The sequence below is a fragment of the Gymnodraco acuticeps genome, unplaced genomic scaffold (genome assembly GCF_902827175.1).
Source record: "Gymnodraco acuticeps unplaced genomic scaffold, fGymAcu1.1, whole genome shotgun sequence".
NCBI lineage: Eukaryota > Metazoa > Chordata > Actinopteri > Perciformes > Bathydraconidae > Gymnodraco > Gymnodraco acuticeps.
This window is the reverse complement of record NW_022989748.1, coordinates 1,557,976-1,573,151: the sequence shown is the minus strand read 5'-3', so window position 1 is coordinate 1,573,151 and position 15,176 is coordinate 1,557,976. Positions and strand designations below refer to the sequence as shown.

At 42.0% G+C, this 15,176-nt stretch overlaps 1 protein-coding gene across 11 annotated transcripts in view; it reads left to right on the top strand.

Annotated features, from left to right (window-relative positions):
- Positions 1-1,732: 1,732 nt before the first annotated feature.
- Positions 1,733-15,176, top strand: part of LOC117552454 (nuclear factor 1 B-type-like) — a 69,419-nt gene continuing 55,975 nt past the window's right edge. For 5 of the 11 annotated variants that reach the window (XM_034226633.1, XM_034226274.1, XM_034226561.1 and 2 more), the window contains exons 1-2: positions 3,531-3,557; positions 6,256-6,787. In XM_034226633.1, coding sequence (XP_034082524.1) covers positions 3,531-3,557; positions 6,256-6,787 — 559 coding nt within the window. Of the gene's footprint in view, positions 2,068-3,076; positions 3,558-6,255; positions 6,788-15,176 lie in introns of those variants that run through there. The other 6 variants (XM_034226430.1, XM_034226350.1, XM_034226016.1 and 3 more) reach the window with 3 other exon arrangements.

Below are 15,176 nucleotides of genomic sequence, written 5' to 3'. Positions count from 1 at the left end.
AACATTATTGTAAAAAATGTGAACTGAGAGTGTAAGTATTTTGTGCTGAGTGTGTCCTTGAAATTCCCATTAATAAGAGTCTATAGGAGTGTTTTTAAAGTTTTTCTCTTCTGTGTTTACGACATTAAAACGTACGTAAAAAAAGCCTTCAGCATGATAATCTCTCCCTAATCATATATATATTGTTCTTTTGTAAAACTTTTTTTTTGAATGAGGAATTAGTAGTGTGTTATTGTTAAGTGTACATTTAACATAATACAAGAATAATAGGATCCTGATATTTAAAAATGGACAGTAATTACTAATTAGTCATGTGAACTTGACTTAGTACAAATATTGGTATTGCTACTTTAAATGATTATCATAAGATTGCCACTTTGAATTATTATCATACAATTATTATTACCATTACTACTATTAATAATAATTATTACAATAATAATAATAATTACATATTTATTTAATCTCTGCATTGTTTTAACAGAAGGCCTAATTAGTGCAGTGATTTCCAGCATCAGTCGTCGTTACTCTGTCTATCTGTCTCTGTGTGTGTGTGTGTGTGTGTGTGTGTGTGTGTGTGTGTGTGTGTGTGTGTGTATGTATGTGTGTGTGTGTGTGTGTGTGTGTGTGTGTGTGTGTGTGTGTGTGTGTGTGTGTCTGTCTGTCTGTCTGTCTGTTTGTCCGGCTCTCGTGAAGCCCACGAGCGTCATGGAGCAGAAGTGAGGGGCCCGGGGTAGAGAGTCCCGGGGCCACTGCTGCTGGCCAATGAGAGGCAAGAATGCAAACACATTACAAAACTGAGCTGTGTCAAGCTGCAGAGAAACAGCCTGATCTAAACCCGGAAACGTTGAGTTGATCCTTTCAAAAATAAAAGGGACATTCTGGTCCCAAAGATGATGCATACATATTTGATTTGCAGTATCAAAAAGTAGATATGTAAGAACACGTTCCACATCCAGTGGAAATCAATGGCTTTCAGTCATTCTAGGCTATAATAAACCAACTTTTTTGTATGGTTTCAGACTTTAAAACCAATAAAAGACACACTGTTGAATTATAAGTGTTGCATTTCTGCAATAGAGCTCATCTGTAGAGAAATATACTGTATATTTTTATTTAGGTGTTGCAAATGCATCAAATTATTGATTATTATTGTCATAATAATATTTCACTTCATAATAAAAAAAAGAAAATGTATTCAGAGTTAATATAAGTAATGCATTGTGTACAATTTGAATATGTATAGCTATGTCTACGGCACTTAAATCTGTCTATTATTATAATCCTGTATTTGTATGAATCATTATTTTATTTTAAAAACTCAATGAACATATTGCCGGAAAAAAAAAAAAGTGCCATCACAAAGCTAACCAAAATTGAGATACATTATTTGCAATGGACATGGTTTTGTTATGTTTTTATTTATTTACAGCAACTACAGGGCAAGTGCAGACAAATACAGTGCCACGAATACAAAGGGTATTTACATAAAGACAAAAAACAAATGAAAAAATACCAAACAAAGATAAAACTGAGTAATACGCTACAATATGTTTCACACGAGTATGTGTGAATGTGAATTACTTTGACATGTGTAGTTAGATTGTTAAAGCATTTTCAAATTGGAGTTTTATTTCGAAAAGTTGTACCGGAAGTAGTGTTGTCGGAACAGTCTGCAGCCTCGCGGTCGGCGCTGAGAGCCGGAGGGCGGCGGTCAGGGCAGGCAGTGAAAGTGAAGGCGGAGACCAGCCCAGTGCCGAAAACTCAGCCTCTTCTGGATCCCGTTCAACTTCACTGAACAACCCCAATACCGATCCAAAAAAGTGAGCCGTGAAGAGGAAGGAAGACCAGAAAAAAAGAGAAAAAAAACTCTCGCTGCTCCCAACTTCTGTTCACCGCTATCTGCAAAGAATTGTCTTCCGGTGTTGACTTTTTTTTGTTGCGCGATCCGTGCAAGAGAAAAAGCCTCCCAAGCACAAAGTTGAACGTGAGAAATGTGAAGCTAACGGCTTGTGTTTTCAACTAGGCTCCAGGATTCCCTATTAATCCATGCAGTACAGTGCAATGGTACGTGAACATGGATTATTATTGCTTTTAAATGTTGTTATGATGCCATGTGTGATAATGTCCTGCCCTCGTTCAGAACAGTGGGTCAGACCACAACACTGGCACTGCAGGGACAAAACCGTAAAGTTGGCACAGATTCTGTGGCAGGCTATGTTAACATCACATTCCCCCTTAATTTGGCAAATGAACTCTATGTGGACTGGTGACAGCTCACACACACGCACACACACACACGCACACACACACACACACACACACACACACACACACACACACACACACACACACACACACACACACACACACACACACACACACACACACACACACACACACACACACACAAGCCACAAAGTAACAATGTTTAACCTCCAGTCCTTTCAGCATGGGTGCAGTTTAGTTATGAGTGTTTACCAACTGTCCATAAAAAGGTGTTCAGGTAGTTATTTGGCACACTGAGTTGCCACTATAAAAGGACAAAAAATAAATAATTCAAAATATATTGTCTTTATTATCTAAAAGTTAGAAGCTTAGCATTCCTATGTAATTCTGTAGTTTAAAAAATAAAATAAAATATTCAATTGGCTGTCTTTAAAACACTTGTATTCCCATAATATTCCCATTACATTTGCCTGATCCTTTACACATCAGTGACATGTATCTTATGGTTTATTTCAATAACTTCTCACAGCATTTTAATGTGAGTTCATGTTGGTTGCAATGTCACTGACAGAGTTCAAAGTTATATATCATGGAAAATGGAAAAGAGTTGTTGTTGACGCGGGGCTGCGGAGGAAAATGTCCCTTTTCCGTTTTAACCGAGGCTGTGGTCCAAAGTCCCCAAAGAACAAAACATTATGTGGAGTGAATGAGCAGATGAACTGTATGGTGTGTTTTCAGATAGCTTAAGAGAAGAAGAAGGTGCTGGCTGGCGGATAGGGGTTGTGTGTTTGAAGAAGGAGGAGGAGTGTGACTGTAATTACGTGGGAAAAAAAAAAAAGAAGTTGGGTCTGATTTGCTGGAATCGCGCAGGACCGAAGGTGCACCGGTCGATTTCATATCAAGTTTGGTTAAAGCTGGGGTGAACATCACACACTGGGCGCCCTCTGAAAGCTTCCCACAATGCTTTTATGAACGAGATATCACAGCAGCAGCGAGCAGCCCCGTGTATAGAGGAGTACGCAGCGGCACCGTGTGCACCCGCTCCACGAGAACAATCCGTTCACCGTGCGACAACTTTTAAAACATAATAACCTCCTGCGTGAAACATCTTCATTTTCTCTGCGGAGACGACAATCTTTGGATCGCACACTTTTCATGGATGTTCTTGGATAATCTCTCGTTGATTTACGCGGATAGCTGCTCCACAGTCTTGCATGGTGCACATCGGTCCAGGAATGGCGCGATAAAGTGATCAGAGGAATCAGTCCAAGTACATTCACCTCTTGTGTAGCCGTCTCGTCATGTATTCTCCGATTTGTCTTACTCAGGTATTTGTGTCTTTTGTTTTATACATTTAACTGCTTTAATCTGCATATTTGTAATAACATTTTTACAGGCGGTGGTAAGGGAATTCAAAGTTCTGTGCATGCGTCAGGATTAATACTTTTTATAATTTAAATCCACAATTATCCTGGGAGTGGAAATATAGCGTAAGAACTAACCATCATGTAATATGTTAATCCAATATGTGCCACAATTGGGGTATTTTTTTAAACTTTCTAGTTCTTGGATTTCAACAAAACCCCTATCGAAAATCATTTAATAGTTTTTGGCACTTACAAAGTTATTATAGGGCCAATCTTAACGCGCTCTTTGTGTGCGTAAAGTTATGCGTAAAAAGGATTATTTACGATAGCACTCCAAGACTGTCATTTTAACAGTCCTGGCTAATTGGTGCAGGTATGCTCGTTTTCGTAATTAGGTTATTTGCGTCCTCCAATAACCTCACACACTCCTCCCAGCCTAGCTTGAACTGCGTGTATATTTAGTTTTCCACGTGTGTATTTCTATTTAGAGCAAAACCCCTATACTTTAGGGAAGTGGAGTTGGAGATAAAGCCACTTTCACTGCAGGAAGATCAGACCATGATAAGGTTGATTCAGCGTTGGACAGAGTAGCTGACTGTTTTGGCTGACTCAGTTTTACTGTTTATATTTTACTTGGCATAAGTAAGTGATTGACTGAGATGTGGTTTAGTTTGTACTTAAGAGGATTGTGCTTTTATGGCCCCAGCTGAAGTGCACTGCATAGGCCTCGGCCAAGTCATTTATCTTTACAGCATTTGGCTTTAGCTGGCTCAAAAAATTAACAGAATATTTTAAGTGTTTTTCAACAGGAAACCAGGAGTGCTAAAGAGTTCAGAAACATTTGCCGTCCAGCCTGTTTTTGTCAGTTTAATTGGCAAAATTATAGCGAGGAGATGACATTTTAAGGAGTATCTCAATTTATTTCCATTTATTTTGACCTCTGTAAAACACTTAATAACAACCATAGTAAATAAAAACATTTTAGAACTATATGTTGATAATTAAATATGTATTCACAGTGTAAACTTAATTATTATACTTGACTTTACTCCACTGGAGAAGAGTTTTATTTGCCCGAAAGTGTGTGGCTTGTGAGGAGAGCAGCGGCAGGCGCTCATAAGGAGGGAGAGGGTTTCTGTGGTTTCCTATACAGCCTGCCTGACTGGCTGCCCCACAAAAAGAACAATATGTGGTTTAACTCTTCAAACGCCTCCTCAAAAGGGTCTGCTTACACTTTCCAATTTGACATTTTAATACCGTCAAATCCCAGATAAGTTAATGTTTCCACTTGTCACTCAAGCTGCTGTAATTTGTAATGACCTAACCCTAAATCATCCACAGCGTCCTGTACATTCCTCTATTTACACAAAACAAGCATTAAGAGATTATTATAATATATTTGAGACTTAAAGCCTGTAGGCCAGTGGACCGCTGTTGAATTGTTGGTGTGCAGCTTTTTTAGGATCATGAGAGATTCTCTCAAATGTGAAAAAATAAATTGTTTTATTAATATTTTCTGTCGATTTTGTTTAAAATGAAAGATAATATGGTATTAAGTGTACTACGGCATGATGCAAAGTACATAGACAAATTCAAATAGAACAAAACATTAAAAAAAGTGTTGAAAATATTTCCACTAATATTAATCTAAATCTCTGATAATTTAACGGTAACAAAACAAAGTCAAAGTCGTGTGATAGTCAAATTGAACCTTTTTTAAATTTAAAATAAAATAAAAAGATACAAGAATATAATTTTTCTTCTGAAACCCCAGGGCCTTGGCTTATTTTTTCTATAAAAAACATTCAAAAGAAAGAAATATAATTTAGTACTCTTTGCTAAAATGCCCCCACATAGTTATGTCCTCAAACAATGATTGGGTCAGTTGGACCTGCATACAACACAGAAACACACAGAAAACGCACACACACGCGCACACAAAAGATATGTTGAACATTTGAAAGTAGGCCATGATTTTAATACGACTGACTCAGGTTTTGGAATGAAGCTGGGCCATTCTGCGTGTGAACCTCAACACTTTGGCACGAACTTGAAGTCCTAACTCAAATACCTTTCACACAATCCCTTCATTTCATACGCCGCCTTTCTTCTCTGCTAGTATTTTTGAATGTATTTTGAATTAGCAGCCTGCTTGTATGTTCCAGGAGAAAGGGAATCTCCTTAACTTCCTATTTTCTGACTGCACCCCATGACCCTGCAACTTATCCTGCCTCCTTCGTATAGTTCACAATGGAATGTGGATAGTTTGATAAGAGAAATGCATCAGCGAGGGGGGGCCTGTAGCAGCAGCAGCAGCGTGCTCGGGAAATGAGAGCGGAGACGTGCATTCAGTCAGCGGGCCTACTGCTATTGTAGTGCTGGCAGTTGATATAAACAGTGGAATGTGCCTGTCATACCTGCTGTACGCCTAGATACATCCACGATGGTGAAACCAGTGTTGCATTGTGAAGGGAAACTTCTCTTAAAACTGTTCCAACTGCCAATATTATTTCATGTGACTGATTATGAGACATTGTTTATTTGTGGTCTGTGTTGCCTTCTGCCTCAGATTAGTAGCTGACTGAATCCATATTTCTTCTGTGTGTTTAATGGCATGAGTTTCTGATTACATTTCTCTGTTTCTCTCTCCTCACTACAGGATGAATTTCATCCCTTCATCGAGGCTCTTCTCCCTCACGTCCGTGCCATAGCCTACACGTGGTTCAACCTCCAGGCCAGAAAACGCAAGTACTTCAAGAAGCACGAGAAGAGGATGTCCAAGGACGAGGAGCGCGCGGTGAAGGACGAGCTTCTGGGCGAGAAGCCTGAGGTAAAGCAGAAATGGGCGTCCAGGCTGCTGGCCAAGCTGCGTAAGGACATTCGGCAGGAGTACCGAGAGGACTTTGTCCTCAGTGTGACGGGCAAGAAGCACCCATGCTGCGTGCAGTCCAACCCGGACCAGAAGGGCAAGATCCGCCGGATCGACTGCTTGAGGCAGGCCGACAAAGTCTGGCGTCTGGACCTGGTGATGGTCATCCTCTTCAAAGGCATCCCTCTGGAAAGTACAGACGGGGAGCGCCTCGTCAAGTCTCAACATTGCACCAACCCCACACTTTGTGTCCAGCCGCACCACATTACAGTATCGGTCAAGGAGCTGGACTTGTTTCTAGCATACTATGTCCAGGACCAAGGTAGGTTCAAGCTCACTCTATCTGTTTCACTGTGTGTGTGAGAGCTAATGCGCATGTGTAAATGATGGCTTGGCAAGGTCAGGGGTCACATGTGTTACTTTTTGGCAGTCTCACTGAGGCTGGCTGAAATCACCACTACGTTCGCCAGACAAATAAACATGAGGAACTCGATAGTCCGTACTGTATATACTACGCAGCATACATTTTAATACGGCTCAAGTGTGACTCATTGCTAAACAAAAAGGCAATCTGTGATACGTTTTAAAAAACATGTTTTAAATGTACATTTGCTCCGCTGTACTCTGGCAGTTTGCATTACCATTACAGACAGACAGACAGACAGACACACACACACACACACACACACACACACACACACACACACACACACACACACACACACACACACACACACACACACACACACACACACACACACACACACACACACACACACACACACACACACACACACACACACACACACACTGTACACCTATTTGTTAGGATATTAAATAAGTAGTGACAAATGTGTGAAGTTGCAGTACACTTTGTTAAATTAAAAATCAACCCACCAGTAACACAGGATATGTATAAACCCTTTGTTATTCATGTCCTCGTGTGCATATTTTACTGTTAAAAAAAAATCCCCTTAGTCACTATTATATAATGTAAAATTATGTAATTTTAAAACTTGTCTGTTTTCAATCAAAAATCACATAACGATTTTGGTTTAAAATGAGGTTCCCATGATTTAAAACATGTAGTCATTCTAGCTACACAATTATATTAATAAACATATTGCTGATAATAGGTCCCATTACAGATTAGCATTTAAGATATATAAATACAGTGAAGCTTTAGGCTTCTTTAAATATTTGCAATAGATTTGGGATCATAAAATATGTTGTTTTATTATAAGTCATGCCTGTGATGTGTGATCGTGTTTGTGCTGAAATCTGTCTTTTCCTAATTCCTGAAAAGCTGGTTACTTTTACATGAAAGCCTTTCCGGACACAGTGATTTTCTCTGTGTGAAGGCTGAATCCTGCATGGTGGTAAATAAGAGGTTGTGTTGCCAGGTGCTGGATTAGGTTTACGTGCATGTTATTTAAAATGAATGTGTTAAAACGCTTTTCTTCCTCTACAAATGAGCACAAAAAATACAAAAATCGATATATATAATACTAGAATTTACTGAAACATTTGAGATAATGTCCAACCCTCAATTAAAAGCCTAAATGTATTGCATGGAAGAAATACATTTTGAATTTTTACAGACCTGAATCTGATATTCCATACTACATTTAAATTGAAGGGGAGAGTAATTAAGGACAAAGAGCAGAACATGTTTGGATCTAAATGTACAAATCAATGCTATTTTTATTCTTATTTGGCCACCAGATACATCAATTTTGTGTTGTTACTCTTGACGTGGTATATTACTACAATTCAGTAATATATGTCCCTAACGGTAACGGTAACCATTGGCACTATAGGAATCCACAATGTAGTATTCACTGAGAAATTCCCCAGTTTTAAATCTATTGCAGTGACCCTGAAAAAGCACCAATACTTTGCTATTGAGGGAGGAATGGTGGTATAGCTAGCTCATTATCATCAAACCCTGAGCGCCATTTTGTGTTTGATAAGTGCCAGGGAAAGCAGAAGGCACAGCACACAGACAATAATGGTTGCCACTGGCACCGGGGTTGGCATCAGACCCTCTTTTGTGTCTTTTGTAGGATGCCACCGCTTCTCTAGCTTGCATCTGCTGCATTTTGAACCGTTCAGTAGCAAGTTGAGAATGGTTCTTTAGTGCTGTTTTTAGATAATGTACTACATTTAAATGATAGTGCCTGTTTTTTACATTATGGAAGGTTTTTCACCAGCTTCCTTTTTTAAGAAAAATGTGTCCACGATGAAGGGAGAGCAAATTATAGAAGATCAATTTAAGTGTTTGAAATAAACGGTGAATGTTCTCTTTCGCCGGAAAAAAAAAGTCCCTCGATTCAATATCGCATTGTGAATCCGAGCGATTATTTCCCGTTGTCCCCGAAATGTCTGTGTTGATACTTTGGCAAATACAAAATGGCATTCTTTCACCGGGATCACAAAGACCCTTTTGCTTTTCTTTCGATTTAGCGACCTATGGCGTCTTTTCCTTTCTTCAAGTTACCAAGCAGTGCCCATCACCAGACAATGCAGCCATATTGTGGTACCGTGTGGTGCGGCGCCATTTTGTTTTGCACTGTGCCAGGGAGGCAGGCAAATCACCAGTAATGGTTGTTAGAGGTTTGGAGGTTGGCATGAAACCCTCTTTGTCTGCTTGCAGCATGCCTTTGATTCGTTGGTTGGCATCCGCAATGCAGTGGGCACGTTGGAAAGTTTTTTGACCGTCGCAGAATGGAAGCCGCTACCTTTGTTCTGCTGCAACTGCACGAAACAATCAAATGCACAAAAAAGTAGCAAATGGCTCGGCTGAAACAGAATCTGGCATTCGACCGAACTGCTAGAAAAAAAATAGGTCCGAACGAATGTTGTTCTTTCTGTCCTGGCATCGACTTACTTTTGCTCTAATTTGAAAAACGAAATATGTTGCTCCCTTTATTTACACACCTGTGTTTATTCTGGTCTTTTTTTGGGGTACAAATCCATAAGTTCAGAGTGCATTTGTTTTGTATTCTGGTGGGTTGCTGCCTGAGAAAGGTCGGCGGGTTGGCAGCGAGTGTGCTGGGTGAATTTAGAGAGGGCACTCAGCCCCCTTGTTCTGGGGCACAGACGCGTTTAGCCAGGCTGGGCTGTAGCACCCATGTGCATGCCCAGATGAATGCCCGCTGGGAAGTAGGCTGGGGGCTAGGAGTGGGGGTTGTGGTATCCATTGTGCCAACTGGCAGGCCGTGTTCAATACAGGGCCCTGGCTTCTCACACACACACGGCTGTTGTCCTCCAATGTTTTAATCGTTATCTGATACAACAAGAAGTGCATTTTCCTTTTCTTTGAATCACCTCCTCTCCGCACCTGGATTTATATTTTGCATATCCAGTTTGACAGCTTGATGGAATATTTGTAACGAGGCATGTAGATAATGGTCATGCTAGGGCACGTCGGGAAAGTCTAGGTCTTGTTTGTATTTGACTTTGTTGAGCTGCTCATCGCTATTTCCTCAAAAGATAGGAATGTATTTAACATGGTCAATGAAAACCCTCGCCTCTGAACATTGAAATGTCTGGAATTAATAATAAAAACATATACAAAATAATTCTGATAAGCAATCCTAACTGAACATTTTGGAGGAATTTTGGATAATGTTACGTTTATGTAAATGTTAAAGTTTTGTGCCTTCTAACCAACATTTTTAATGTATTTTGCAATATTTTCATTAAAAAAGGTAGGAAATGTATAGTAGAAATTAGAAATGACTACAAAAAAGTGTGAAAGTAACCAGAAACAGAAGAGAATAGCTGAGGTAGTCAAATAGGAGACTAAATAAGTAAAGGTCAAGCAGCTTACCCAATACTTACTGCTGAAAGTTAACACAGCCATAAAACATCATTACCTTGACACCCCCCCCCCCCAGTAACGCCACTTTTTTTCACGGTGTCATGATAGTTTGTGCAAATGGATGGATTACCTCTGAAAACACGCTGCCATGTTAATGGAGACCTTGTTTTACTAGCGGCAGACTTAACCTCTGACCCCCGGGTCGTGACCTTTTCAAAGAGATGTGGCAGGGTATCCTCTGAAGTTTAATTGAGCACATCAGATCAGTGAAAACATGGCGTTGTGGGCCTGCGGCACGAGGAGGAGGAAGACTTTTTTGCCCTGGGGGGGAGTGGTAGCTGGGGAAGCTGCTCATAAGCCCCCCTGGTTGGCCTCCTAGATCGGGGTCAAACCGTGGCGGTCGCAGGATCACTGGTGGTCTTTTGGCAACTGTTTGAACCCTGCTCCTGCTTCTGGTCTGGCTGGTGGTCCCTTGGTTGACTGGCCTAAGTGAGGGGGAGTAGGTACCAGTGACACCCCCCTGTCCAATCCCTCAGGCACGGTCGTCTGGCTGATCTCTAAGGCCGAGCATCGCCTGCTTGCCATGCTGCGTGGGGTCGCTTCTTGCATCTTGTTTTCCGCCCTGCTGCCTCAGAGGCTTTGGTCAGGCGGCCAGTGTGGAGACCTGACCTTCTGGGTCACAGTGGAGGTCTGTGACTAAGCACAACATCCATCCCTCCCTCCCCTCATCCCCCTTATCGTCCTCTGCCATCAGGAATCACCCCTGCGGCAGACTGCCCGGCCAAATGACTCCTTCTCTCTCCCTTTTTTCTTTTCCTCACTCCCCGGCTTCCCCTCGAGCCCGAGACTCCGACCATGACAGCTGTCCCGGGCCCAGGCACTTGGCCAGAGAGAGGGTGGCTGGGTTCGGGCCAGAAGTGTGAATAAAAAGTGGTTGCAAGCAGACAGCGTTAAGATCACTTCTGTTTGTCTTCTTTTTTTTGGGTTAAGTCAAGTAATTCAGCTGCCCTTTTAATTTTAAGTGAGATGAAACTGGAAAAAGTCTCGGGACTGAGTGCATTTTTTTACTACTGGACGTGAATTTCAACAGTGAACATTCAGAACAAAAAATCAGCAAGACCGTAAAATACAGCTCCTGGGAAAAACTTTAACCGATGACTCCAGAGCCATATAGAAAAACTCTCCAGATTGAACTGCACAACCCTGAGCTCTGCTTCCATCCTGGCTTCCTTATTAGTATGCAATACAGCCTGCGGTGTCTGGCTACCTCTCTGTCAGAGCCATAACCTATCGAACACATTCTCTCAATCTAATCCACTTAGAACTCCCTCCCAGCTTCACCGCTTGCCTTATTGATTTCCGCTTCCCACTAAATGTCCTCCCGATCCTTTTTCTCTTAACCCAGCAGCTATTTATATTTTGCAGTGGTCTTTCTTTCTCTCCTTCTTGCTTCTTGCTTGCTTGCCTGCCTCTTGCTTCTTTCTTTCTTTCTGTCTGTCTTTCTTTCGTTCTTTCTTTCTTTCTCTCTTTTTTAATGGCTTTACTCCCTCTCCAGAATCTTTGCTCATTTGTTATCTCTATCTGACTTTCTTCTGTCTCCTTTCTCCCCTCCTGCTCTTTCTCAAACACCAACCTGGGTGCAGTGCAGCCAGGTTGCCTGGCTCAGTATGAAGCTTGTGTTATTAGCAGCGGGGTTTTGCTCGAGCAAATACCTCAAGGCTTAAACAGGCCGTGTTACCTCCTTGGCCCTCTTTTGTGTGCCATGTGTACATAAATCTCCATGGAAACAAGGCAACTCGGAGCAGAGGCCACTGAGAAATGTGGATGCCTTCTTTCTCAACAAAATGTACAACTCCCTCCTTTTGCTCTGCTACACTGGGTTCAGTTTGCTTGTGTCACAGTTTGCGCCGTTGCATTTGTTCAAAAATGGGCCAATGCCTTTCTTTGGCTTTGTGTTTTAAAAGGCTTTCCTTGTATATTCAGCGGGACACTCACTTTTGCGTTTGTGACTGCACTTGGTTAAGGGCTGCACTTTGTGTCATTAGTCTATGGTTAAGATCTCAGCTTCACCACACTTTCCCAGGCTTTCGGGGAGGACCCCAAATGCATTTCAAATCCCCCCGAGGCCACTTGACTGGAGGACCGGCACCTCCCACCCCTCCCGGATAGATTCCCCACCCCCACCCTGTCTGCCGGTCCTCCCAAATGAAGACAAATGGGTACATTCACCCCCTATCCCAGGCACTACACTGTACCTCACTGTCCTGCTTACAAAGCAGACCCTCCCTGTTGCCTGAGTTTCTCTCCATCCAATGTCTGCGTTCTCTTTTTTGACATTGCATGTAAACTTACAGTTGTCCCATCTGTCTGCCAGACTGGTCATGTTTAGGCAGAAGGATCTGTAGAAAAAGAGGAACAAGAAGTTTCAGAGAGGAGAATGTTTTTTGACCTTCCATTTTTTTTCAAGTCAACCAGGAGAAAAGCACCCTCAAGTACCAGACTGAGACTTTCATGCAAAAGCCAGTCTTCCTTTATGCAGGAAGGAGCCTTGTGAACAACCAATGAAGGGAAGAACAGAATGGGAAGGGGTAGTTGGTGGGGTGTGATGGGGAACTTTGGGCAGGGGCAGACAATCAGAGCGGTTGCCCAGGAGACACTAACTTCTCTGTGCAGCAAACCCCCACCCCGCTTTGCTCCATCAAAGTCTTTTCAGTCCAGACAGGGCCGATCAGTGGCCCAGAGTGATGGTTGTCTCTTCTTTTGTCTGGCAGTACAGTACGGCCCATCACTGTGACGGCTCGACAAGACCTGAGCAGGACAGAAAAATAAAGGCCCCGCCATCGCAGCGCGGTGCAAAATTTACTTTTGGGTGGGCGTGTTGCTTTTAGGGGTGTTGGGCGAATCCCCCAGAGGATTTCTTTCTAATGTCAGTGCAGCGGGTCAAAGAGGGGATATGGTGTCTGGGGCTTGGGAATGGCCTGCTTGGGACGGATTCATCAGCGCCCCATTGAGTTGTCAAAGCTAGCCAAAGAGCTTCCACTCCTCCCTCACATATGTCAGGTTCATTTCCCCAAAAGCTCCCAAATGTAGAAACATTTAGCAGAAGATGCCATATATTCAGTGTGATAAACAATACAACCCCCAATAAGGTTTGTTTTTATGGACCCATCCAGTAAGAAAAGTTATAGAACAGCAGTCATGGCAAGAAGAATAGGAAAATAAGTCATTTACATTTTTACCACTTACATAAACATTCCGTTTTTTTACGACTGACAGCATCTTTAAGCTGGGTTTTATGTCATGAAAATTAATGATATAGAGAGAGTGACGGGAAGAGAGGAAATATGGACCTTGTTGGTTGGATATCTCATATTTAAGAATCACCCAACTAGCAGGTGTTACAGACGTACTTTTAGAGAGATTTAGTTTTCATACAGTCTTTTTATATCAAGGCATAAACAAACATACACGGGGAAACAATAGGCCTTTATTTTGCACAGATTTCTTAAGAAATTCTACAAGGATATGTGAGGATTCAGGCATGGCGTAAATTGAGCTACCCTCAATTACTATTAGTATTCCCTTTTGCCGTGATTTGCTAAATTAGATGTGATGAGTCTATGGGTTTGGTCATAATCACATTATTTTCCACTGTGCTAATAGTTGTGTGACGCTAGTCCAGTGCTGACCCTGTGATTAAAGCTCGCCGACTCACTAAAAAGATGGTTAATTAACCCCGTTATTTTTACTGGGGTAGTTAACATACTGCCCCTGTATGATCAGACTCCAGAAGGATCTAGAATTGGCCCCAAACTCTCCACTGGCACAAACCTCCAGCTGAGAATGTTGCTGTACTTTTAGAATACCCTTCAAAAATGTTACATGCAAACACAAAAATGCACACATGGAGACATAGGTTCACACTCACTCATTTTTATTATATCACCTGCACTTTAGCTCGAAAGACTGCTTTTAGATTCAACAAACCGCAACGCCTCACGATAACAACCAGTTCTCTAGCGTCTGTCGGGCGAAAATGAAAGTGTGAGAGCTTTAAAGGCTTGTTCCGGATTTACTAAGTCAAGATTGTAATTAGGCCTCCAACATGTGCGCAGACCTACAACCCACAATTACAGTGTGGATTCTTACCAAAAAATAACCTCTCCTAAACCGCATGGTGTTGAGTGCATCACCAATAAAATGTGGCTAACAATAGCTTATCAGTTTATAGACACTAGCTCTCTTGTTGCCCCTCTAATAAAACACAAAACTGTATTTTTTAAGAGCCATGATGTAACAGTTGATCTCCCCTCATTGTTTTTACAGATTTGTTTGCAATCTGTGGTCTGGGCTTTGTACTGGATTGACATACATTTTGAGCAGTTATGATACCTACAGATGGCTAAATGAGCAATGCTGAAGCTCATCATCTCTTATGCGATCACAGCTGAGTCTGCTCGGTGTTTCCCAGGAACATCTTCATCTGCTTATGCAGGCCTGTTTCACAAACTATTAAGCGATCGCCAGACATTTTTCTCCCCTTTTTCTGTAAAACCTCTGGCTGTAACTTGGGTTGCCATGTGTGTCTTGTTAAGGGCAGTTATGACAAATGGCAGCAGCTGTACAAACTAATCTCTCTGTAGCTTTCACACATGGCGCCCAATTAACAATGGACCACTGTGGGGCCCTAATCCACGGTGCAGCCATCCTCTGGTCCCGCTCGCCGAGCCAACTGCCCCAGGAGACTCTTCTCCTCTACACTCCTGCTAGCTCGGCCTGTAACTCCACTCAGATGGGAGCCGGTGAACACAGAAGGCATGCCCGGGTTGGAGACACGGTAGCCATCTTGTTTGTTTCCATGTTGGGAAGCCTTGTTCCCGAAAGC